The 22,148-nt window shown below is 60.6% G+C and overlaps 1 protein-coding gene across 1 annotated transcript in view; it reads right to left on the bottom strand.

Moving 5' to 3' along the window:
• Positions 1–220: 220 nt before the first annotated feature.
• CRAMP1 (cramped chromatin regulator homolog 1) overlaps positions 221–22,148 on the bottom strand; it is a 57,423-nt gene continuing 35,495 nt past the window's right edge. Inside the window, 15 exon segments of the mRNA XM_047097840.1 lie at positions 221–4,085; positions 6,489–6,634; positions 7,585–7,749; positions 8,401–8,632; positions 9,171–9,239; positions 9,689–9,867; positions 10,053–10,157; positions 10,968–11,049; positions 13,333–13,407; positions 13,502–13,683; positions 15,522–15,699; positions 18,847–19,554; positions 19,556–19,990; positions 20,415–20,496; positions 21,751–21,874. Coding sequence (XP_046953796.1) covers positions 3,921–4,085; positions 6,489–6,634; positions 7,585–7,749; positions 8,401–8,632; positions 9,171–9,239; positions 9,689–9,867; positions 10,053–10,157; positions 10,968–11,049; positions 13,333–13,407; positions 13,502–13,683; positions 15,522–15,699; positions 18,847–19,554; positions 19,556–19,990; positions 20,415–20,496; positions 21,751–21,874 — 2,927 coding nt within the window. The 3' untranslated portion in view covers positions 221–3,920.

A 22,148-nucleotide genomic window follows, 5' to 3' on the forward strand; every position in this document is an offset into this window, starting at 1 on the left:
GCGGCAGGGGCGGAACGTAGCCCCACCCGAAGCGGACGCCAGGGCCGCCCGATCCCCTTGCGCAGGCGCGGGCCGCGCACCCCGGAAGCGCCTCAGGGCCGGGGACCGCCGCCCGCCCTGGAGGCGCGCGGGACTGCCCGGCGTGCGGCAAGCGCCCGCTAGCCGGGCTGCAAAGATGTCACTCGGAGACCGCGCGAAGGAGAGGCTCACTCGGGAAGTATTAGATCAAGTATTAGTATGTATTTATGCACAATAATAAAAACAGATTTACAAGTTGAACTGGAAATTTAAACATAAGAAGTTTAACAGCTTTTGTTTATTATATTAAATAACCAAAACACCTTTTATTCCCAAAATTGGTAAAGAATAAATAATATAATTTACAATATGGTACAAAAAATAATCAGGAAGGACAGGCATTCTGCTTTATACATACACTGTATATGTATATTTATAATCTATAAAACAAATTCACATCTCAAACAAGCCGAAACCTTAGATGATATGGCTTAACGATTATCGAAAGAAACAGCGGTAAGTTCTGCGGCCCAGACCATAGCTCTAGCGTCAGCTATCCTGTTACAAAACAAAGGGTCCAGGTTGCTGTAGTGCTTCCAAGACTTAACGTGAGTTACAAATTACTGCGGGGTCCAGAGAGGTCTGACAGCAAAGGTTTGCGGTGGGTTTCTTCCTTTTTTTTCATAAGACAAGGTGCCCTATTTTCTCACAAATGCATTTGATAGATCTCAATGTCTTAAAAAAACAAAAACAAAAACAAAAACTGCTGCTTTCCTCCTCTACTGGTCTCCAAAATATTTTATTCCATAACTTTTCTTTGCACAAGTTTGGATCCCATGCTGTGATCAAGTTAAAAGATGCTATCAAACTGAAAAGGACACCCTTTCCAGGATTCTGATGCTAAGTTGGAAATGTGAGAAAGAAAGTAGATCAATGGATGAAATGTTTTCAAATATCCCCACTCCCTGAGCAAGTACTCTACACCTAGGAGATACGGAAAGATGAGGAAAATGTCACCAACAATCCTATGTGGGGCCTCCAGCTTCGACTTCTGTCTCTATTTTCTAGAGTGTAATGCTCATCACTGGATAGTCACCATAGGAATCAAGGCCCAAACATACCAACTCCCTGGAGACCAGCTATCTCCCGTCTCAATCTTTAAAGAAGATGAATCAGCAAAAAGATCCCAGACAGCAGTAGACTGACTCGGGAGGGATTTTCTGAGGAACAGCCCTGGTCTTACAATGTGCTCGAATGCACGAAGAAAGCCAGAGGTTCACACGGAGATGACAACTTTCGTTGGGAAGGCAGAGGAAGATAAAGGAAGAGAGAAGTTTCTCTGCTTGGGTCTTTTGAAAATTCCAGCCCTGAACATTTAGGCTGGTAGAAAACACACTCATCCTTTTAATGCTAACGACGCCACTTCCCCTTAGCGTGGCGAGCAAATGCTTATTTATACCTGTCTGGTTGCTGCAGAAGTGGCAGAATTCTCTGGAATCGTGTCAGCTTTATTACAGGTGAGAAGAATCCATCCACTGTCCTCATTAACCCACCTCCCAGCTGGGTGACACTCCAGAGAGTCTGTGGTCCAGCCCCCAAGGGGAGGAGACACTAAATGGCCTACAAAAGCTGATCCAGTTCCCTACTTTTCCTCCTTTTAGGTGTCATTGAGCAACCTGTGCCACCCTACCCACCAGAGTGCCTCGGGGCGTCCCCTAAGGAGAGCAGCTTAAGACCTTCTACCGTCTCTGGCAACGTGCACACTGCCACCAGGCACTGCTCCCAGCACCGGTGCTATAATGTTACTTGGCGTCTCTGGTCCCAGACAGTGGGAGTAGAAGCAAGTTATGAGTGGCCTGAACTTGGTCTGGTGTCCTAACCTACTAAAGACCTAACAAAGTCAGATGCCCAGGGACAGATCTGCTGATCTTATCACCTCAACAGGGCGCTAATTCCAGGAAACGGATGGATGGATCACAAAACCACATAAGCTAGTTTAAAGATGCTGTGGTTCAAGTGATGCCATCTGTATCTTTTATTAAAGGGGCACCATGTCCCTCTCTGACACATCTCCGGAGCTTTAGGACTTTCTGTAAGAGTCCAGAAGAGTGGCTTTATTGGTGCTATTTGGACCCAGACCCAGACCCGAAAGAGGGAAACCTCCTTATAGGCAAGAGCTCTGAGAGACACTTAAGACGAGGGAAGGAGGCTACGGCCCGGAAGCCCAACTGCCTGCTCTCCTCCACTGCTCGGGGGGAACGACCCTGCCCGCAGCCTGTAGCGGCCACATCCGTCTGCTGAGACGGTGAGATCAGGAGCATCCCCTCTGCTCGCATAAGACCTTTTCTCCCTTTTCACGCTGCCTCAACTCTTCACGGCGGACAGGGAGAGAAGCCCGTGTAGAGGGCCGGGGCTGGCCCGGGAGGCTGCCGCTCCATTCTGCTGCCAGTCGGGAAGAGGAAAGAGAAACGGTGGTCAGTTCTGGCGGGTTTCAGAAGCCAAAGAGCCTGGCTGCGGGGCGGAGGGTGAAGCAGCAGGTGGGACGGCGGGACGCAGGTTTCACTTGAGCAACACCACAGCACTGGCTCCCGGCCGCCACGGATACGGCCGCATGGTGCTTTGTCTGTGGAGCCTCCCAAGGCCGAGAAGCAAAGGAGCCTTGTTGGCTCCGCTCTGCGGGAAGACCGGGCACGGAACCATCTGCAGCGATGCCAAATGGTCACCGGGGCCGGGGAGCACACCAGAGGGATGTGGTTTTGTGTGCTCCGACTACACCCAGGCGTTCTGACCTCTGCTTGCGTTCCCCGCGCGGGAAGAGGAGAGACGGAAGGCCACGGGGTGGAAACAACGTGAAGGATGAAATCTGCGCGCCTGGGAGGCTCTGCGCGAAAGCCCATGGAAGGGACAGGAGATGCTGAGGCAGAGAAACCCCTCCCCACAAGGCCCGTGCCGTCAGGTGCCGGACAACAGCATGCCGGCAGATCAGGAGCTCGTTGGCAAAGGCTCAAGTGTGGTCCCAACAGAGAGAGAACATCTTAGTTGACCAAGAAGAGACTCAGATCGCCAGGAAGAAACTTGAACACAGGAAGGAAACCATTAAACTCTGCTCTTCTCTGACATCTCCTAATTCTCAAAACACGAGGAAAACTTTTTTCCAACAGTTTAGCAGAACTTTTCCCCTAAAAGTCCACACAACCTGCGTAAAACAGGATTCTTTCCTCCTTCCCATTGAGTCAGAACAAACCTCTAGGTTTCTGCGGTGATGGCACCCGTTAGGCCGCCCTGTGATCCGAGGGTCCTCTGAGGGGTCTGCTAAGGGTAGAGACCCCACGAGGCAGAGCTTAGGCCATGCCCTGCTGTCCCTGTCATCACTCTGCAGAGAAAGCAACCCAAGAGTGCATAGGTTTGGCAGAAAGAAAGCAGCGGTGGCTGGAAGCATCCCTGCAGAGAATGGGGAGGCCGCAACTCCCTGGGACCAGTGACTACGCCAAGGCACACCCATTCCTTTCCCTCAGAAAGAAAGCCCACTGGAACATCGAACACAACAACTGAGGCAGAAGCGTGGGCAGAAATGTGGTCGCTATGCTGACCCTAACAGGAGACCCCATGGCTGGCAGGGAATTGCTCCAGCCCCATGGCCACGGCTGACATAGGCCCTTCCAGAGAATTCGTCCTCGTGTCCCGTGCCACCACTGGCCTCTGCCCGTTGGGACGCGACTTGCTGCGTGTTGTGCGTTCTGGGGTGCAGAAGTTCCTCTGTTCGGACCGTCCTCTGGAGGGCCTGGGCTTGATTTGTGTTTTCTCTAGCCTGAAGAGGGCTACACCTACCACAGTTGAGGACCACCAGCCACGTGAGCCCTCCTCTGCAGCCTCCAGGATGCCCTGCCAGTGACGAGGTGTGGTCACTGGGACAGGTCACCGACGGGGGGCCCACCTCCACTGCCATCAAACAGGACCTCTCGGCGGCTGGGGTCGGCGATGGCTAGCTCTTGGGCCAAATCATTGAATCGAGATATGTAATCGATGCTGTTTTCATTCATCATGCACACCAGCTGGGAATCCACAACCTGTGGGGCAGAGGACACAAGGGAAGACCATGTCAGCCGGTGACTGGCTGGCTGCTGGACCGGAAGCGAATGGCCACCATGACGGGGACTTCGGTGGATGGCCAATGAACCTGGCGTGTGTATAGTGAAGATTAGAATCCCCCAGCAACCAGCCATGTCACAACGGCTATGCTGTCACTTTGAGCACTGCCTCTCTTGACAGGTGTGCACAACAGCTAACCAGGCTATCCGGCGGCCGGGATCAGAGTGGTAGTTCCCAGCACACAACACTTAACGGGAGACGATCAATAAGCAACGAGGCAAACGAGACGGAAGCAGAGATAGCGGGTGGCCACAGGGGTGGGGAGCACATGGCCAGGAAACAAATAACAAGTGCAAAGACCGTGAGGGAAGACAGGCTTTGGCTCTTGAAGACACGAGCAAGCTAGCGGACAGGGCAAAGGAAGGAAAACAGGGACAAAGACCAGCGTGTGCGGAGCAGAGCCCTGGGCACAAACACAGGAGACTCGGTCGTCAGTGTGTGTCGTCTGCCTCCTTTGCAAGGGGCGTTGCTTTTGTGCACTCAGGGCCCAGAGCAGTGCCTGGCATGGAGTAGGCCCCGGGTAAGTATTTGTCAATGAATTGCATGACAGAGTGAACAAATGAGAAGGCTTTGGAAAATTCTGAGTACAGCTATGGTAGGAACCCGAATTTTAAATTTTTTATGAGAGGCGCCCGGCCAACTCAGTTGGAAGACTATGTGACTCCTGATCTTGGGGTCATGAGTTTAAGCCCCACAATGCGATGAAGACGTTACTTAAATAAGTAAACTTTAAACTTTTTATGAGAAATATCATAGAAACTAAACTTCGTTTTCAAAAAGTAAAGCAAATAGTGTCTCTCTTCTCCATGTACGTCCCCCATCAGCTTCATCATTGTCAATCTGGGCCAGCCTGGCTCCACATTTCCCACCTACAACTCACAGCCATCGCCTCTGTTCACATCTTACCAGAAGGGCCTGGAGAGGGCCTAGGATGAACCCGGGCTGATCCTGGGAAGAACCGGGGGTCAGTCTAGCACGTGCCTGGGATGAACCTGGGGTGGGTCTGGGGTGGGCCTGGGGTGGGCCCAAGAGTCTACACTTCTAACAGCCCCAGACACTGCCGAGCTGCTCTGGGGACCGCCTATGAACCACGAGGTCCTGGCGTGCCGTCTACGGGTACGTGTGCTGCACTTGTCTGCACGGACGCTGAGCGCTCGTAAGCGTCCGCACACACACGGGAAGGGGGCAGATGGGCTGCGCACGTGACCGCAGAGCCATGGGGTTTAAGAAACGTGCAGGGAGGGTGGGTACGGCGTTCTTCTGTCTGTGTCTCTGTCTGGGCAGAAGATCTGTTCACATCCCGGGTCGGCTCGAAACTCTGCAAAGCCTCCCTGCGAGGCCCCCACATCTCCAGGCACAGGTGAGGACTCACAGAAGCTGAGGATCCCTGGGAGACAGCCGTGAGCGCCCTTCCCTCCAGAACCTGACTATAAAATCCCCAGGAGATACCGCTGACGCCTGGACGTCCCACAGGAAAAGTATGTAAGGAGTGTTGCTTGAGAACCTAACAACTGACTCGACCCTTCGGGGTGGGGGGACCTAGATGTGGCGTTCTCTCCCTCTTAGGCACATCCTCTGCCTCAGTCTGAGCGCCAGGGCTGCATGCCCCACACTAGCTCAGTGCACCTGTGTCCACTCCGTCGACGGGCACCTGTCCTCGCTGGCCTCACCTGCTTGTTGACACCATTCGCTCCTTGGGGGGGGGGTACCCGGGGAGCCTCGTGAGCAGACAATGAAACGGGCCTCTCAGACCGAGTCTCAGCTCCACGTCAAGGGTCTGCCATCACCCGACGCGGGCAGGAGCCCGGGGGAGCAGAGCCCACTCTCCAGCTTCGCTGGCCAGCAGCCTCCTGCCACGACGCAGAGGAATGCTGCCCGTGCTGTCTCTGCCTGTCGGGGGCAGCGCCGATGACGGGCCTCTACCGCTGCCTGCACTGTCCCTGTCTATCGGGGAGGGGCAGCAACGATGACAGGTTCCCTACCACTGCCGCCCACTCGGCTAAAACCAGAAGCAAGGCGGCGAGGAGCGGCACTCCCGCCTCAGGTCACGCAGCTGCTGTAGGACAGAACGAGATCCAAACCCTGGCCGGGCTGCCCCCAGAGGCCCAGCGGTTGGCCCGACGCCAGGGCATCCCAGGCTCCCAGCCTCCAGGGCCGAGCTGTCACTTAGGGTATGTCACGTGCCGCCGCGCGGGAACGGACGCCGCCTCCCTAGTCGGGAGAACTCGCAGCTCTCAGGCACCACACGGGCCGGCTGGAGGGGAAGGCCAGCTCCGGGAGGCAGGCTGGTGGTGGAAGTTGGGCGAAGGCTGCGCACTCACCTCAGCGACGTCAGCCAGTGACCTGGACACGAAGGAGTCTCTCGAGTTGCCATCCAGCAAGCTGGGGCCCAGCAGAGAGGTGCCGCTGGGGGGCCCCGTGGGGGTCGGCAGCATCTTCCGGCTCTTCTCTGGGGAGATGAAGCTCGCTGCCGAGAGAAGGAGAACGCATGCTGAGGCCGGCTAGCCCGGACCCGTCCAAGGGGAGGATCCCGCGGGCCGCACGGGGCCGGCATCAGCCCCATGCTCATGTGGGTGCAGCCGTTACGCGGTGCGTGGCCCTTCTCACACGGGGAGGCTGGCAGAGCTCTCCGTGCAGCGTCTGGTCATCACCCTCTCCTCCGTGTAAGGTAGTCTCCAACTCTTCATAATTTATATTTGACCTTGCAAACACCCGCACTGTCCTTTGCGATTTCATCATCGACGCTGCCTACCCGTACCGCCATCGACGGAGCCCCCACCGTTCGGGGCCACCAGGCCCGGTGCCCACACGTGCGCCGACCCGGCTCATCGTGTGTACAACAGCCCCTTTCAGGGGCCACCAGTCCCCTGACGACGCGCACGCCCGGCTGCCCTCAACACCAGGTGCGCTGACCCCAACGTGCCACAGGAGCTCCTCCTGTGTAGGCCACAGAGGCTGGTGTGGCTGTCCTTAGTAGCTCCTCCCACCATACGAACACCTGGCTCCTGGGGAGGGGACCCATCCCACGATGCTCTGATCTTCAGAACACGCTGAGGATGGGGGAGGAAACTGAAAACCCCCCGAGCCGCATCCGGCCCTGCCGACAACAACAAGGGCAGAAGGCCCGCGCAGGCAGGAGCCAAGATAGGGGGCGGCCCGTTGAAAGGCACAGGAGACTGAGGGGCGAGGCACCCATCTCAGCTGGGCTGAAGGTCACACGTGTCCACGTTCGCCATAGCACGGTGATGTGCATTTCCCCTGCGTAAGTGCCGCGGGATGCACCCCGAAACAGGATAGGAGTTCTAGGACTTCTGCCGCAGTGTGGAGACGTTAGACTCCAGCCCCCGCCTGATGTGCCACGGGGAGCCCGCTGGCGCCCTGCTGGCCTGCGATGACGACCCAGGCGCCTACACTCACCAAACAAGCTGCTGAGCGACGAGTCTGTGGGATCGCTGGGGCACCACTGGGGGTCGTGGGTGGGGGAGGCGATCCAGTCCGGCTGGGGGCTGCTGGATGGGGACGGAAGGCTCTTGGAACTGTCACTGCCATTCAGCTTCGCTGGAGAAAGAGGGACTCCCTCACCTGTCAACAGACACCCCGGATCAGAGATGGTGGTGGGGGGTGGGGGGGAGAGCACCCCACCTCCCCAACCTGCCATCAACAAACAGCAGCACGGCACAGTCGGGCACCACTGAGCGCCTAGACCCGGGGCCACGCGGGGCCCCGTGGAGGATGAACAATATTGGCCTGCAGGGGAGACGCGTGGTGGCAACCCCAGTAGCTGTGGTTATGACTGACAGGGCCAGACCCCGTGCTGAGGGCCACCCCAACCTGTCACTGGTGCCGACACCAGCCCTCTGAGGCACACGCTTCCCAGCTTCACCAGGAAAACGCACGACGGTGCGAGCTGAGTTGTGTGTGAATCCACAGCCGGAAGCCGACCAGCTGTCTGGGGAGCCAGGGAAGCCAGGGCCCCAAAGGCCCCAGGCCAACACCCTCCAGGGGCCCGCACAATCAGGATTCACAGCTAGCCAGAAAGAGGCCCTCTCTGAGCCTTGGGCTGCAGAGGCCTTGCGGGCCTTCCACTGGGGCCGCCCCCACAGGCAGCAGACCCTCCACACCCCAGAGGGGACTCAGGACGGGCGCGTGCCCAGCAAGTGTGCAGACACCTGACAGGAGGTCAGGTCCCCGGGGGACCTAGAAAGGAGAGCACACGGGCGCCCTGACCCTCACCATACTGGCCGGAGCTGATGGCGATCTCGATGATGGAGTCGCTGATGTGCGTGGCGGGCTCGCCCTGCGAGAGCACGTCCTCAGGCGGGCCGGGCAGGGAGATGTCCAGCAATGCGGAGACGTTGGGCGGGGACAGGCGGCTGCTGGAGCCCTCCGGCGCGGGCACGGGTGTGGGGAGCCCGTTGTGGAGGGGAGCCTTGGCCAGCTCGGATAAGGAGAGAACGGGTGAGCCCTGGGCGGAGACACAGCGGGTCAGTGAGGAGCACGGAATGCAAAATCAGCCTCAGCTTCACCAGCAGTGACACGTGACAGGCGGACTGCCGCAAACGAGGACCCAAGCGGTCGCTTCTTCCTCCCCAGCGAGGAACACGCGCAGGGGATTCACTTCTCTTGAAACCACTCCAGGGCGGGCAGCGCGGGAGGGCCTGGCGGAGGCGGCCGGCAGGACAGCTGGTAAACCGGGCAGAAGGGTAGTGCCGGGGGGGGGGAGGGGGGCGCTACCCACTGCCACCCTCCTCCGCCTTGGCCCAGGACACTTAGTCCTTCCAGGGGTGCATCTGAAACAGGCCGCCTTGCGGAGGGGAAGGAGGAAGGACTTGAGGCGAGGCAGGTGGACGGACAAAGCCACCGGGCGGCAACGGCTGTCTGTGTGCCCTTGCCACAACCTCCGGAGAAGCAAGGCGAGGGTCAAAGGAAGACCCCGAGGGTGGGGGCCTGGCCTAGGGGTCCCGGGGCAGGCACCGTGCTCAGCAACTGACAGCACATCCTACCTGGAAACTGTCCGTCACTGGCTCTTGCTCAGACCTCGAGGGAACGCTGACGAACGGGCCGCTGGCGCCCTACAACACCACCAGGACAGCCCGTGACCCTCCGCCCACACCTGGGGTCGTCTGCCAGTTCAGAAGGCAAGCCAAGTCCCAGCGAAGCCCGAGGGCACGGGCGGTGGGGGGAGCCGGAGGCCAGGCGGGGAGACAGGGCGAGCGACTTCTGCAGACAGACAAGAGCTCCACGCCTGTCTTAGCTCTGGATCCTGCCGCATCACAGCAAGCCTGTCCCCACTGCCTTTCTCGGCGGCTCTCCCCTCGGGACCACACGATGCTCACCCACGCCATGGCCTCCCTGGTTCAGGCACTCTCCTCCGGCCTACCAGGGCCCGTCCACTCCTCAGGCAGAAATGGGAGCCCAGCGTGACCTCAGCCCGTGGCCTTGGTGCCCACATATCTGGAAAGTGACCGACCTATCCCAGAAGCTGGTGGGGATGCGAAGAAGCCTTTCTAAACACACTCACCCCCACGGCAGGGATGGGGTCTCCGTTCTGGTGGGTGCCGGTGGAGTCCTGACCCGGGACGGTAGCGGTCACCTCGTCTGAAGAGAGCGGGGAGATGCCAGACAAGCCCTCAGTGTCCAAGACAGGCAGGGGGCTGCCGGGGATGATGCCGGCACTTTTAGCTGCCAAGTCGATAGCACCTAGCAGCAGAAAGGACATTTCGAACCTCGGCTCCAGGGACACCCTGACACGTGCCCCAGGGGGCTCCCTCACACCTCATTTCCAAGAAGGCCAAAGGCCCCGAAGGGTAACCACACACAAGGACTGCAGGAGAAGAGAACAGAAACCTCACTTGGAGGCTGTCGTGCTGACGACAGAAACTTACTGGCCAGATGGCCCGGGGCCTGGGGTGGAAGGGCCTTGGGCACAATCGGCCGAGACAGGGCCGCTTTGGTCAGGGAGGACTGGATGGGCCGGAACGAGCCTCTGCCTGTGAGGACGAGAACAGAGACAGACGCGTCGGCCTGCACCCTCCGACCGCACAAAGGGGGCCGCACACGGTTTCCTTTGAAGCCGCAGACAGAAGCTGAACCATTTCAGGAAGCACTGAGCCTCCCAAACCCTGGCTGACGTCTGACAGGGGTCAGACGGGGTCAGACGGGGAGAAAGCCCCGGCTCCCGGGACTCAGCGCCGCCACGCTCCCCAGGCCGCTGGAAGGGTGCAGTCGTACTGCCGCCGGCGCAGGCCCGAAGGGGGACGTGCGCCCGCACAGCCCGACTCTGCCTCGGCAGGTCGGCGCCCCCGCTGGACGGGGCAGCTGAGAGTGGGCACGAGGAGCCATCGGCACTCTGGCGCGTGCACCCGACAGGTGCGGATCGAGGCTGGCTTAGAGGGTGCGTCGCAGAGTGCGAGCTCCGCTCGCCATCCCTACTGTGTAACAAAGTGTCCCTCAAGAGCCAGGGCTCCTGCTGCGCTTCCAGACCCGTGGCAGCGTGCCATGCACACGCCAAGGTCACGCCTGCCGGGGGCGGACGACAGGTGCTCCCCGGACACTAGCGAGCAGAGCCTCCAAGCCAGGGCCCCCGAGCCCACCTGTGAAGGAAGCTGCCCGCACCCCACCTGCCAGCGGTCCAGGCCCGCCGCTCCACGGCCCCGGCCCACACAGGGGCACACCCGGTGTTTATGGACGGGACGCACAGAGGAATGCTGGGGAGGTCATGCCGAGAGCCAACGGCACAAACGTCTAGCGTGCCCAAAGATGAGGCCGGGTGTAGGGGAGGAGTGAAGCCAGGCACTTACCAGTTATGGAAGAATTGGACAGGATGGAAAAGGAACAGACGTTGTGGGACTGGTTTTCAGATGGTCGAGGAAGAAGTGTTCTCTGTGGAGGAAGAGGACCCTGTCATCAGGTGATGGAGTGGCCCTGGCACCAAGAATCACTCAGGGGATGAGTGACGGGCTGGAGGGGACATTCCAGGTAAGAGGGGCCCGAGTGGGGCTCTGGCACTAGAGCTGATGATACGAGGGCCCCCAGGGCACCCGAGGACAGCTGTGTCCATGGACCCCAAGTCCCTGAATACTGGAGCCTCTCTGGGTAGAGCCCTGGGGAGCGATGCCAGGCTAACCCAGAACGCCCCAAGTCCTGCACAACTGCTCACGAGCGCTGGACGGGGACAGTTACGAGACACACCCTAGATCTGGGACTCCTCACGTTTGCGGTGAAGAAAATAAAGTGGCTCCTTGCGACGCAGACGGGCAAAGGGCCTTCGCCACTCTGCCCACCCGTCCCTGCTCCTGGCCTAGGTCTCCTGGGTGTGAATAATTAAGTGCCAACCGGGCCACCGCCTGGTAGGGAATTATGGGAATTGCCGAAACCGTTAGTCACTGAAGTAAAACGTGAACGCGGTCTGACACCACAAAGCGTCACGAGACGCTGCCGGCTCTGGGTGCACAAGTGTAGTCTCCCTATCCCGCAGAGGCTCCCCGAGGCGTCATCACAGAGAGAAGGTGGCTGCTACCAGGGCCGCTAACGACACAGAGGGCCGACAGGTCTGCTCAGCTACCAGGAGGCAGCCGGGCAGCCCGCTTCCACGGCAAGGAGCCGTGCAGGTTGTGTGTTGGCCTCGCTTCAGACGCGCGCCGACGGAGAGGGGGACAGGAAATGCCGGGGCTGCAGCAGCCCCACCGCCCTGCCCTGGGCGTGTGACAGCAGCCTGGATGGCAGGGGAACGAAAGACCAGGGCCGTGTGCCAATGACACTTTCCATAAAACCGTAAATGCAAAAGAGCACATACTATGTGCGGTTCCATTTACGTGAAACGCTCAGAGGAGGCAAATCCACAGAGACAGAAAGTGGGCTGGTGGTGGTCGTGGCTGCCAACGTCTGGGGGGGAGGGGCAATTCAGGTAACGTGAAGATGTTCTGGGATCAGACGGCGGTGGCAGGCGCACAGCCCTGGGAACGTACTAACGCCACTGAACAGTACACGTCAGGCCTTTACGCCGCGCGAATCGTGAACCGATAGAGTCGTCACAAAACTAAAGGCCGCCACGGAAGGCCACGCAAGTCTGTAGTCCTGGATGGACTCCCACGAGCCAGCCAGCATCCTCCCGCTTCCCCGGGCAGGACTTGCGAACTTCACCCGACACGCAGCTTCCACGCGCGGCACACACGGGACCTGGAATACAACCGTCTCCCACATCCACAGGGGACGTGTTCCAAGACCCCCCCCGGAGGCCTCCAAGTGCACGTGGCATCAAACCCCGCGTGGGCTTTTTCTGTGTGGACACACCTGCGATCAAGTTTGTAAGTTAGGCACGGTAACAAATCAACAACGCCGAGTCACGACGCGGTAACACCATGACGATATACTGGAACGGGAACGTGTGAGCGTGGTCTCGAAGGATCTCGGCGCCGCACGGACTCCTGTCCCTCAGTTCGTCGCCCACGTGAGCGGCACAGGCACGTGACGCAGCGAGCCTACTGCTGCCCTTGTGACGAGCTGTCAGGACAACGTCTGCTCCCCGCTGACCTCGGGTACCATCCGTGGCTAAGGGGGGGGCTGCTCTACACCATTCTGCGTCAGCCCTGTCGTGTCAGCTCACTTCTAAGGAAGTTCATCTCGAGACAGGAAGACGACAGCACTAACAGAGACCTACGCGTTTATTCTCACGTAACACGTTGGTCAACGTCTAAGCTTACGGTCCTTTCAGAATCCGAGCGTCACCCCTTTTATCTTTTTACCTGTAAGTACAAATGGCCCTGCAGTCGCAGGCCTGTTGCTCCCGGGCTGTGCCCTCGGGGCCGCATGTGGCTCCTATGGGGTCTCTGGCACTCACCGTTAGGAGCTCAGGAGAGCCGTTCCGCCCACCTTGCCAACTGCTTCCACTGACTATGTACACATAAACAGAGGCTCCGACGGTCCTCGAACGTATCCCCGCCCGGGACACTCTTGGGACTCAAATCCCCACAACTTCCTGGTTGTTTTGCAAGGGCTTTCCAAGCTATGCAAAGATTATCGTTACTTCGGGGCACAGTCAGAGCCCCCGTTACTACTCCGTCCCAGGCATAAGGAAGGAAGGAGGGGCGGAGGCCTCGGTCTCACAGGAGGAGCCGCAGGAAGGCCGAGGGGTGGGAGCACCCAGATTCCCAAGGGCACCCTCACCTGGACCACCAATGGCTTCCGCAGGTGCCGGTTCCGCAACTTCCTGGGCTTCGGCAGGAAGAAATCCGACTGCATCTGTGAGGAGACGGCGCGGGCCTGAGAGCGAGCCCCCAGAGCCCCCGGGACGCAGGGCCCCCCCCTCTGCCGGCAGGGCGCCGCCCCCACTTACGCTGATGGAGTTCAGGTGCTGACGGAAAGTCAGTTCTGTCTCCTTACTGGGAGAGTAGAGCTTCCCGTGTCGGCTGTTGGGCGGCAAAGTAGTGGGGACAGCGAAAAGGCCACCGTCTGAGTCACTGCTGCCTGTGCTGGAGGGGCCAGCCACCAACAGGGGTCTCGGCGGGTTTCTCAGACCTAGAGACCAAAGGAGAGCCAAAACAACCACTCACCCAGCAGCACCCCCAGCGCAAACAGAGCGGTCTCAGGAAGAGAACTGGGAAGGAATTCGAGACAACTATTCCGATTTCAGTCCCCAAACCTGCTTCCTATCTTCTCCCTGGAACTCTAGCTCCCACTGTGAGTAAAACCTTGGCCCTCGCCGATAAAGGCACTCTGCCGCTTTCATCGACAGCAGGAAGTGCAGATAGGCCTTCAAAGACATTTAAGAGCTGGAAGAACCTTCCAGATCATCTTGCGTAGACCAGAGGTCAGCAAGCTTTCTCTATAAAGAGTCAGAGAGTAACTGCTAGCTTGCTGGGCCATACAGTTCTGCAGCTGTGGCGTAGGCGGCCGGCCCCCAGCAGCCTGTGCGCCTGCGCGAGGCCACGCGCCACGGTCTACCGGTCCCGGCTCTCAATGTCTGTTACACCAGAAACAGCCCGGAGATGAAAGGACAGAAAATATTTACTTAGGAACCACGACTTTGGGACTCTGCTGTTTCCTGCATGCACCCTCACTTCGTGGTGGACACGGGTCCCCTCTCCTTAGCTCATTTACAAATCTGTGGAATTCAGCTCCTACTCGTGCAGTCCAGAGACAGACACTCTAGGCACCAGCTGGACTCTGGCACCACAAACGTATTGGTCTAGAAGGATCCCCAATTCAGAAAGAGATGGGTGTCAGGGTGCCTGGGTGGCTCAGTCAGTTAGGCATCCGACTTCGGCTCAGGTCATGATCTCAGGGTTCCTGGGTTCGAGCCCCACGTCGTGCTCTGTGCTGGCAGCTTGGAGCCTGGAGCCTGCTTCGGAGTCTGTCTCCCTCTCTCTAACCACCCACCCCCCTTCCCCCACACTTCATGCTCTCTGTCTCAAAAATAAACATTAAAAAAAAAAAAAGAAAGAAAGAGATGGGTGTCCAAGAACGCACAGAATTATGTAATTTCAAAAACAGAACGGAAGGCAGGAAAAGACCACACCATCCACCAGCCAGCCCCACCATCGACACTTGAGCCTCCATCTGCAAGGACACCAGACCCAGTCTCGGTCACCCCAGAGGACACCACACGGTGCTCTCGTTCAACAGGCAGGCTATTCCCAACACACAGAAAACAGGAAGCTAGTGACGTGCTCAGAACGTCTCAGAAAACAACCCCGGAGAACCACTAACACACAGGACACTAAGTCTGTTCGGTCAGATTAAGAACAAGGCGTGGGGCTGGTGGTCAGCACGCAGAGACCCCGGCTGGCGAGGGACGTTCAAGACGTCCAGGACGGCCGAGGTCCTGTAGCGAGAGCACCCACCTACAGGGACCGTTATGACACCCTTCACACCTGGCGAGGACGCACAGCATGTGCCCATCCTCAACGCCTGTTGCCCCGTGTACCAGGTAACCCAAGTCATGACCCTGAACTTAAGCTGTTCCCCAGTTACAGCTGGGACAGAGGGACAGCGCAGACGGGCAGGCCAGAGTTAACTGCTCGGGAATCCCTCAACCTGAGGGCTGACTTGTAACGTGAAGGGAAACACTCCCTTCTCCGACTCGCAGCCGCCGATTCAGCATGTTAGAGAGGCTTCCGCTGACCTCACAAGGATCCCCCGAAGCGACCCAACTGTCACGGGCCACCCCTTGTTTCCCACTGGGAGCGCCCCAGGACCTCAAAGCCTTATGTGCCAGGCGCGTGCTCACCTCCCCGTGAGGGGTGGGGATTTCTGCTCTAACACCCGGGCCAGCGGGGCCGGGCGTCAGGCATCCCCGTGCCCTCAGATGACATGGCCCACGCGGCCAGGAAGTCACCGGGACGGATGGGTCTCACCTGAGGAGCAGGACGCGGAGCTCGGAGAGAAGGCCTTGCTGTTGCGCAGGGCGGACTGGCTACGCGGGCAGCGCGGGCTCCGGGAGCTGACGGTCACCACCTTCCCTGGCGGGGTCGAGGACTGCTCCTCCTGGGCGGGCCTCGCAGAGGCCGTGGAGCTGACGTTCCCTTCTGGAGCCTGGGACAGAAAAGGCCACCACAGGAGCCCAACTCAGCCCGTGAACAATGGTTCTGGGACGAGTGCCCCCGAACGGAAGGCAGGAGAATGCCCTCAAGCTTAGGGGACACCAAAGGGCTCAGAGACCACACTTCTACAATGGCAAAGTGCAGCGTCCCCAAATCACTTGGCAGAAGGCCACTTTTAAAAGCCCTCGGTCGGGCAGGCCCTCAGGGGCACAACCATTCTCTGTTCCTGGTTTCGCTGCCCGTAGGTGACACAGACAGGCCACCCCCTCGTGCGGTGACAGGAGGCAGAGATGTGTGAAGGTAGCGGGTCTCCCACCAGCCTACGAAGTGCTCGCGCTGCTGGAGGGAGCCGCTGGATGGCCGGTGACACCAACCACGTTTCAAAGGCCCGCCCGAGGGGGATGCACCGGCCTGTCCTGATCCTGAGCCGGACAGTCTCTACAATTAACCACGCTCACAGTCCAAAAGCCCTCTGCGGAGTCGGAATGCCAACCTCGGGGCTCTGCAGGCCCCAACGCGGGCTGCTGACCCGCAGGGGCCCCGGGGGGAGACACGCCCTCAGGCCCACCTCAGGCCTCACTCTGGTGACCTCCTCCCCGACCGCCCCCAGGGCCCACCGGGCCGAGCTTTCTGTGAATTAGGGAGCCCCGTCCCCTGCTGTCAGCACAACCTGGTCTGCTCTGCTTGCTCAGTGACCCTGCGTCTTCCTGTGCCCCCCCAGCCCCTGCCCACCTTTCCCGTTCTGTGGGACCCTCCCTCTCCGTCCCCTCCCACGTGGCTTATCCAGCGTCCCCATCCAACCAGCCAACAGCGCGCCCAGCAGCCTCCCGTCGAGGTCCCGGCTGTCTGGGGCCCGGGCGTCCGCTGCACTTGCTCGCAGGCTCAGCCGGCCCGCCTTTCACTCAAGGTCTCTGCGCTCAGCTTAGGCCTCTGCCCGCTGGTCCTCACACCTGAGCCGTATCAGAATTGCCTGGGTCCGGAGGTCCAGACGGGGTCTCTGGGCCACAAGAGCCTGCATCTCCCACAAGTCCCCAGGAGACGTGGAGGCTGCTGGGCCCCACCCTGGGGCCATGGGTCTGAGCACCCTGCTTTGAGTTCTCTGCAGTGTTTCCAAGCTGCTCCTCCCTCCTCTCCCAGGCAAGGCCAAGGCCAGGACCCGCGTCCCCTGCCGCCCCAGGCTTCTCAGGAGCTGGCCTCACTTGGCCTCCTTCCCCAGGGTGCCGGACATGCTTCTGTCTCACCAGGATCCTCTCCTGAGGCCTCCAAAACCCTAACTTGAGATTGCTTCCTAAATTCTTCATCTCTGTCCAGTTACCCAAACACGGCCCCTGTCTGCGCGCAGGTCGCCGGCCTCCACACCACTAAATCTAAAAGCTGCTGCTCACCCTCGGGCCACACCCATGCGGCCTCTGCAGCATCCGGCCGGTTCCCACCCACCCGAGAGCGCCACCTCCCCCACGGCACCACTCGCACCCTCCACGTACTAACGGAGCACCTCTCAGAGGCAAGAGCCGTGCAGGGACGCAGCCAGGAAGGGGATGGGGAGCCTGAGGGAGAAGAATGGGAGAGGGGGGAGGAGGCTCACCGAGGGCCGTCCGCCCAGGAGAAGCGGGTGTGCTGTGTAGACGGGACTTGGCACCGAAGGGTCCACAGGGACCCCACAGTCCCATTCTGTCCCCCAAGCTCCACTCCCTCCTGGCCACCATGTTCTGCCCGGAGCTCACGAACCCTCACGCTACCGCTGAGCCCACACAGCAACTTAGGAACCCGCTGCCGCAGACTCTGTTTCTTGTGCCCAGGAAAGCCCACCGGACTTTCTCATCGGTGGCACCTTCCCACCCCGTCTCTGCTGACTGGACGCCCCAGGAGGGGGTCACAGCCACTCCCCTGGCTTAGGGGCCACCTCATCACAGAGCCTCCTGAGGAGTCCCGGAGCCCTCACCGCGTGGGGCGGAGCCAGCACCCGTCCGTTCTCACCTCCTCCCTCCTCTGAGCCTGTGCCACCGTCCTCCAGGACGGCCACACTAAAGCACAAACTGCCCTGTCGTTCTCTCTGCTGAAACTCGCAACGTTCCTGACATTAGCCGAAGCCCAACCCCCACTGGGCTCCTGGAAGTGGCTGCTGCATCGCCGTCCCCTCGGCCAGCACGTGAGGGCTCAGCGTGATTACTGAGGCCTAGCAAGGCACGGCTTACTGGTCACTGTCGTCTTTGGAGTCTGGTGTGAGCCACGAAGGACAGTGCCCGGGCCTGGCAGCAAACAGGAGCCCTGCTCTGTGAAGCATGGCCTCTGTGGTCACCCCAGTCCCTCCTGCTGCCCTTCCAGCTGAGAGCCCTGGGGTACATGGTCACCCTGGGCCCTCCTCCCCTCTTGCTGAGAGCCCTGGGGCACATGGTCACCCGGGTCCCTCCTCCCCTCCCGCTGAAAGCCCTGGGGCACATGGTCCCCCCTTCTCCCCTCCCTCTGAGAGCCCTGGGGCGCATGGTCCCCCCGGTCCCCCCTCCACCTGAGAGCCCTGGGGCGCATGGTCCCCCCCTTCTCCCCTCCCTCTGAGAGCCCTGGGGCGCAGGGTCCCCCCGGTCCCCGCTCCATCTGAGAGCCCTGGGGCGCATGGTCCCCCCGGTCCCCCCTCCATCTGAGAGCCCTGGGGCGCATGGTCCCCCCCTTCTCCCCTCCGAGAGCCCTGGGGCGCAGGGTCCCCCCGGTCCCCCCTCCATCTGAGAGCCCTGGGGCGCATGGTCCCCCCGGTCCCCCCTCCATCTGAGAGCCCTGGGGCGCATGGTCCCCCCCTTCTCCCCTCCCTCTGAGAGCCCTGGGGCGCAGGGTCCCCCCGGTCCCCGCTCCATCTGAGAGCCCTGGGGCGCATGGTCCCCCCGGTCCCCCCTCCATCTGAGAGCCCTGGGGCGCATGGTCCCCCCCTTCTCCCCTCCGAGAGCCCTGGGGCGCAGGGTCCCCCCGGTCCCCCCTCCATCTGAGAGCCCTGGGGCGCATGGTCCCCCCGGTCCCCCCTCCATCGGAGAGCCCTGGGGCGCATGGTCACCCTGGGCCCTGCCTCCCCTCCCGCTGAGAGCCCTGGGGGCGCAGGGTTATCCCGATCCCCCCTCCTCCCCTCCCGCCAAGAGCCCCGGGGCGCACTCACCAGCCTGGGGTTGACCTCGGTGGAGATGAGCTTCAGGAGGCAGCTGAGCAGGCGCTGCTTGTGGAAGGTGGGGGGCGGGGAGCCGCCGCGGGGGCCCTGCGCCTGCCCGCCGGGGGCCTGGCCCTCGGGGCCCAGCACGGCCAGCCAGTCGTACTCCAGCTGCAGCTTGTTCGGCTTGCCCATCATGAGGTAGACTTCGGCCAGCGTAAGGCTTTCGGAGGTCTGCAGGTTCCAGCCCTCCTCACGGAGCTGCTGGGCGAGCCGGCTGGCAGGGACGTCCTTCGGAGGCTTGGCGGCAGGCTGTCCCTGAGGCAGGGGTTCCAGGGGGCTCCCCTTGTCCTGGGGCTCCTCCGCGGGTGCGTCTGCCAAGTCTTTAGTGCAAACATCTGGCTGGAGCCCGGGACTGGACTGAAGCTCTGGACCCGGTGGGGCCCGGACGGGGGATGGGGCCCCGGCCCGGGCAAGGTCAGCCGCCTCCGCGCTGCCAGGACCACGAGTCTCTGGGGAGGGGCACCCCGGGGGCCGCGAGTCCGCGCATCGGCACTGCTCGGGGATGATGAGGTCCTGACAGGACTTCATGTAGCGGGGGAAGGGGTCAAGGAGGGAGAGCTCCTCCTCCAGCTCTGGGAGCTGGCCGCAGGTGCACGGCACGTCCCCGGGCTCTCGGGCGGGGCCGTCTGCAGGAGCAGCCGTGGGGGTCTTCTCGAGCCGCGCCCCCCGCATCCTGGAGCCTGTCAGGAGTGTCTAGACCACCGAGGCTTGGGGCGGCCCCCTCCCCGGGGGCACTTTCAGGGGAACTCTCTCCGGAGCTCTGCGAGGCGTCGGTGGACGGAGGGGGACGTCCGGGGCCCTTGCCCTCGGTGCCACCCCGTGGACACTTCACCTGGCCCCTGGCCGTGCCCTGGCCGCTCTGGATGCCCAGGATCTGCGCTGGAGGCAATGTGTGGGTGTCCCTGGCGCTCTGCCTGCACCGGCCGCCCTCCTGCCAGTGCACCGTGCAGAACGCTTTGGAGTGCACCACGCGGGCCACGCCCGGGAGCGGTGTCAGCGTGCAGCTCTCTCCGGGGAACAGGTGCAGGGCCACCTTCTCCTGCGCGGGCGCCGCGAGCGAGTGCTGCAGCTGCCGGTCCTCCAGCGTCTTCCGCTGCCACAGAGGTCAAGGAGCAGCCGCAGCAGTGGGCCCCACCGGGCAGTGCCGGGCCTCGAGCAGACCACCGGCCAGGCACCTCCTCCCTCACCGATGTCACACCCAACGAGCCCCTCCCGGCTGGGGGCAGCCCGGGACACAGGAAGTCTTGGGCTGTCCTCGGCCGTGCCACTCAGCCTGCCAGCGGGGACGCCGTGCACGCCCCCTACCCCGAGCCACATGGACCAGATGCAGCCACCGGCAGTGTGGACAACAGGAAGGAGCTCACACCCGAGCCCCAGGACAAGGGGCTACAGGTTTAGTTCTGGTTCCACGTAACCCCGTGGGCCCGCTGTACTCTCAGGCCAGAGAAGCGAGACCCCACCCTCAGGCGCAGGGGCCGCGGGGTTTGGGCGAGTTTGTTTTAGTAGTAAAAGGATACGATCCGCACTTCGTGGAGCGCCCACTTCTGTTTTAAGAATTCGATGAGGCTGGAGACCTTCCGGTGGAGCTCCACGATCATCCTGCCGAGAAATCACAGGCAGGACAAGGCGGCCATTACACAGGGAGGGGACCTTCCGAAGGGCAGCGTGAGGCCATGAGGCGAGGCCATGGGATCGAGGAAGGGGTATCAGAGGGGCCGAACCCACAGTACCCCAGCAGGCCACACGCTCCTTGTCTTAGAAATGAACCCTTTAAATTGAAATAACTAGAAACTCACACGAAACCGTAAGAAGACAAGAGCAATCCCTTGTGCCCACTGCACACAGTACGGGATCTCCCTCAGGACACAGGCCGTGATATGACCCACCCTCCTATTCTGTTAGCACCTTTTGGGTCCAGAAAGCGTGGCCTGACCAGACTTAATCAACACCAAAAAACTTAAAACAAGGAAACAATGAGGTCCTGACACAAACAAACCTCAAAAAAGTCCTGCTCCCATGGAGCGCCTGGGTGGCTCAGTCAGTTGAGCATCCGACTTCGGCTCGGGTCATGATCTCGTGGTTCTTGAGTTCAAGTCCCGTGTCGGGCCCTGTGCTGACAGCTCAGAGCCTGGAGCCTGCTTGGGATTCTGTGTCTCCCTCTCTGTCTGCCCATTCCCCCCTGTCCCCCAACCCTGTGTCTGTCTCTCTCTCTTAAAAAAAAAAAAAAAAAGAAAAAGAAAAAAGTCCCGCTCCCTGAAAGAAGCCAGACCTAAGACCACATGGGCACCATTGTCTTTAGTGAACTGTCCCCGGCAGGCAAATCTAGAGACAGACTGCAGATGGGTGACGGCTGGAGGCTGGGGGGGGGGGGGGGGGGGGGCAATTTAGTGAAACGTTTCCTTTCAGGGAACCGAAATGTTCTGGAGCCAGACGGAGGAGATACTCATACAACGCTGTGCGAAGGTCCTCAAGGCCCCCGAGTCAGATGCCTTGAAGTGACCAACGGTTAATTGTACGTTATAGAATTTGACTCAACCAAAAAAGAGGAGGTATAAACGGAAGACGGTGCACACCCACCACGGGGCCCCGTACACGAATCAGACCTACACGTCCAGGAAGATGACGAGAGAGGAGCGGAAAGGGCTTTTGAGGGTAAACACAAGGGAAAGATTCTGGAGCCATCAACCTGGGAACCACATCATGCACCCTGTGCTTGGCCCACGAGCACCTGCCCAGGTGGGACTCCGGGTCTGAGGGCCACAGTGAGCGCACGCAGGGTCAGAGAGCGCGAAGGCCCGTTCAGAGCACTGGGGGAGCCCCACTGCTCCCCACGGATGCCAAAAGCCACGTTACCTGAGCCTCGGGTTCTGAGCCAGGCTCTGCACGCGGGCCCAGGCGTGGTTGTTCCTCGGCTGCAGCTCCACAGGGACTTTCAGGGGCAGGCGCACCGGCTTCTGGTCCTCGTCGTCACTCAAGCCTATGACAAGAAGGGGCCGTGAGAGCCGGGCACACGGACGCCAGTGCAAAATGTGAAAAGGTGCTCCAGGCAGACGGCCTCAAGAGTCTCGAGAGGGAGACTGGCAGGGGAGCCTGCGAGGCTCCACGTTCTGAAGGAGAACTGCCATGTGGCCGCTTGTGCATCTGGGAGCCTGAGCCACGGACCAGGCTGCGATGGGCCAGGAGAGAGTCACCTGCGACGCCGGCTGCCACTTGGTCTGAACGAGCCGGGGCCTCTGAGGGCACCCTGATCT

Source organism: Lynx rufus, unplaced genomic scaffold, assembly GCF_022079265.1.
Source record: "Lynx rufus isolate CCGP_SWC_20201006 ecotype Redwood Valley unplaced genomic scaffold, mLynRuf1.p SCAF_43, whole genome shotgun sequence".
Classification (NCBI taxonomy): Eukaryota; Metazoa; Chordata; class Mammalia; order Carnivora; family Felidae; genus Lynx; species Lynx rufus.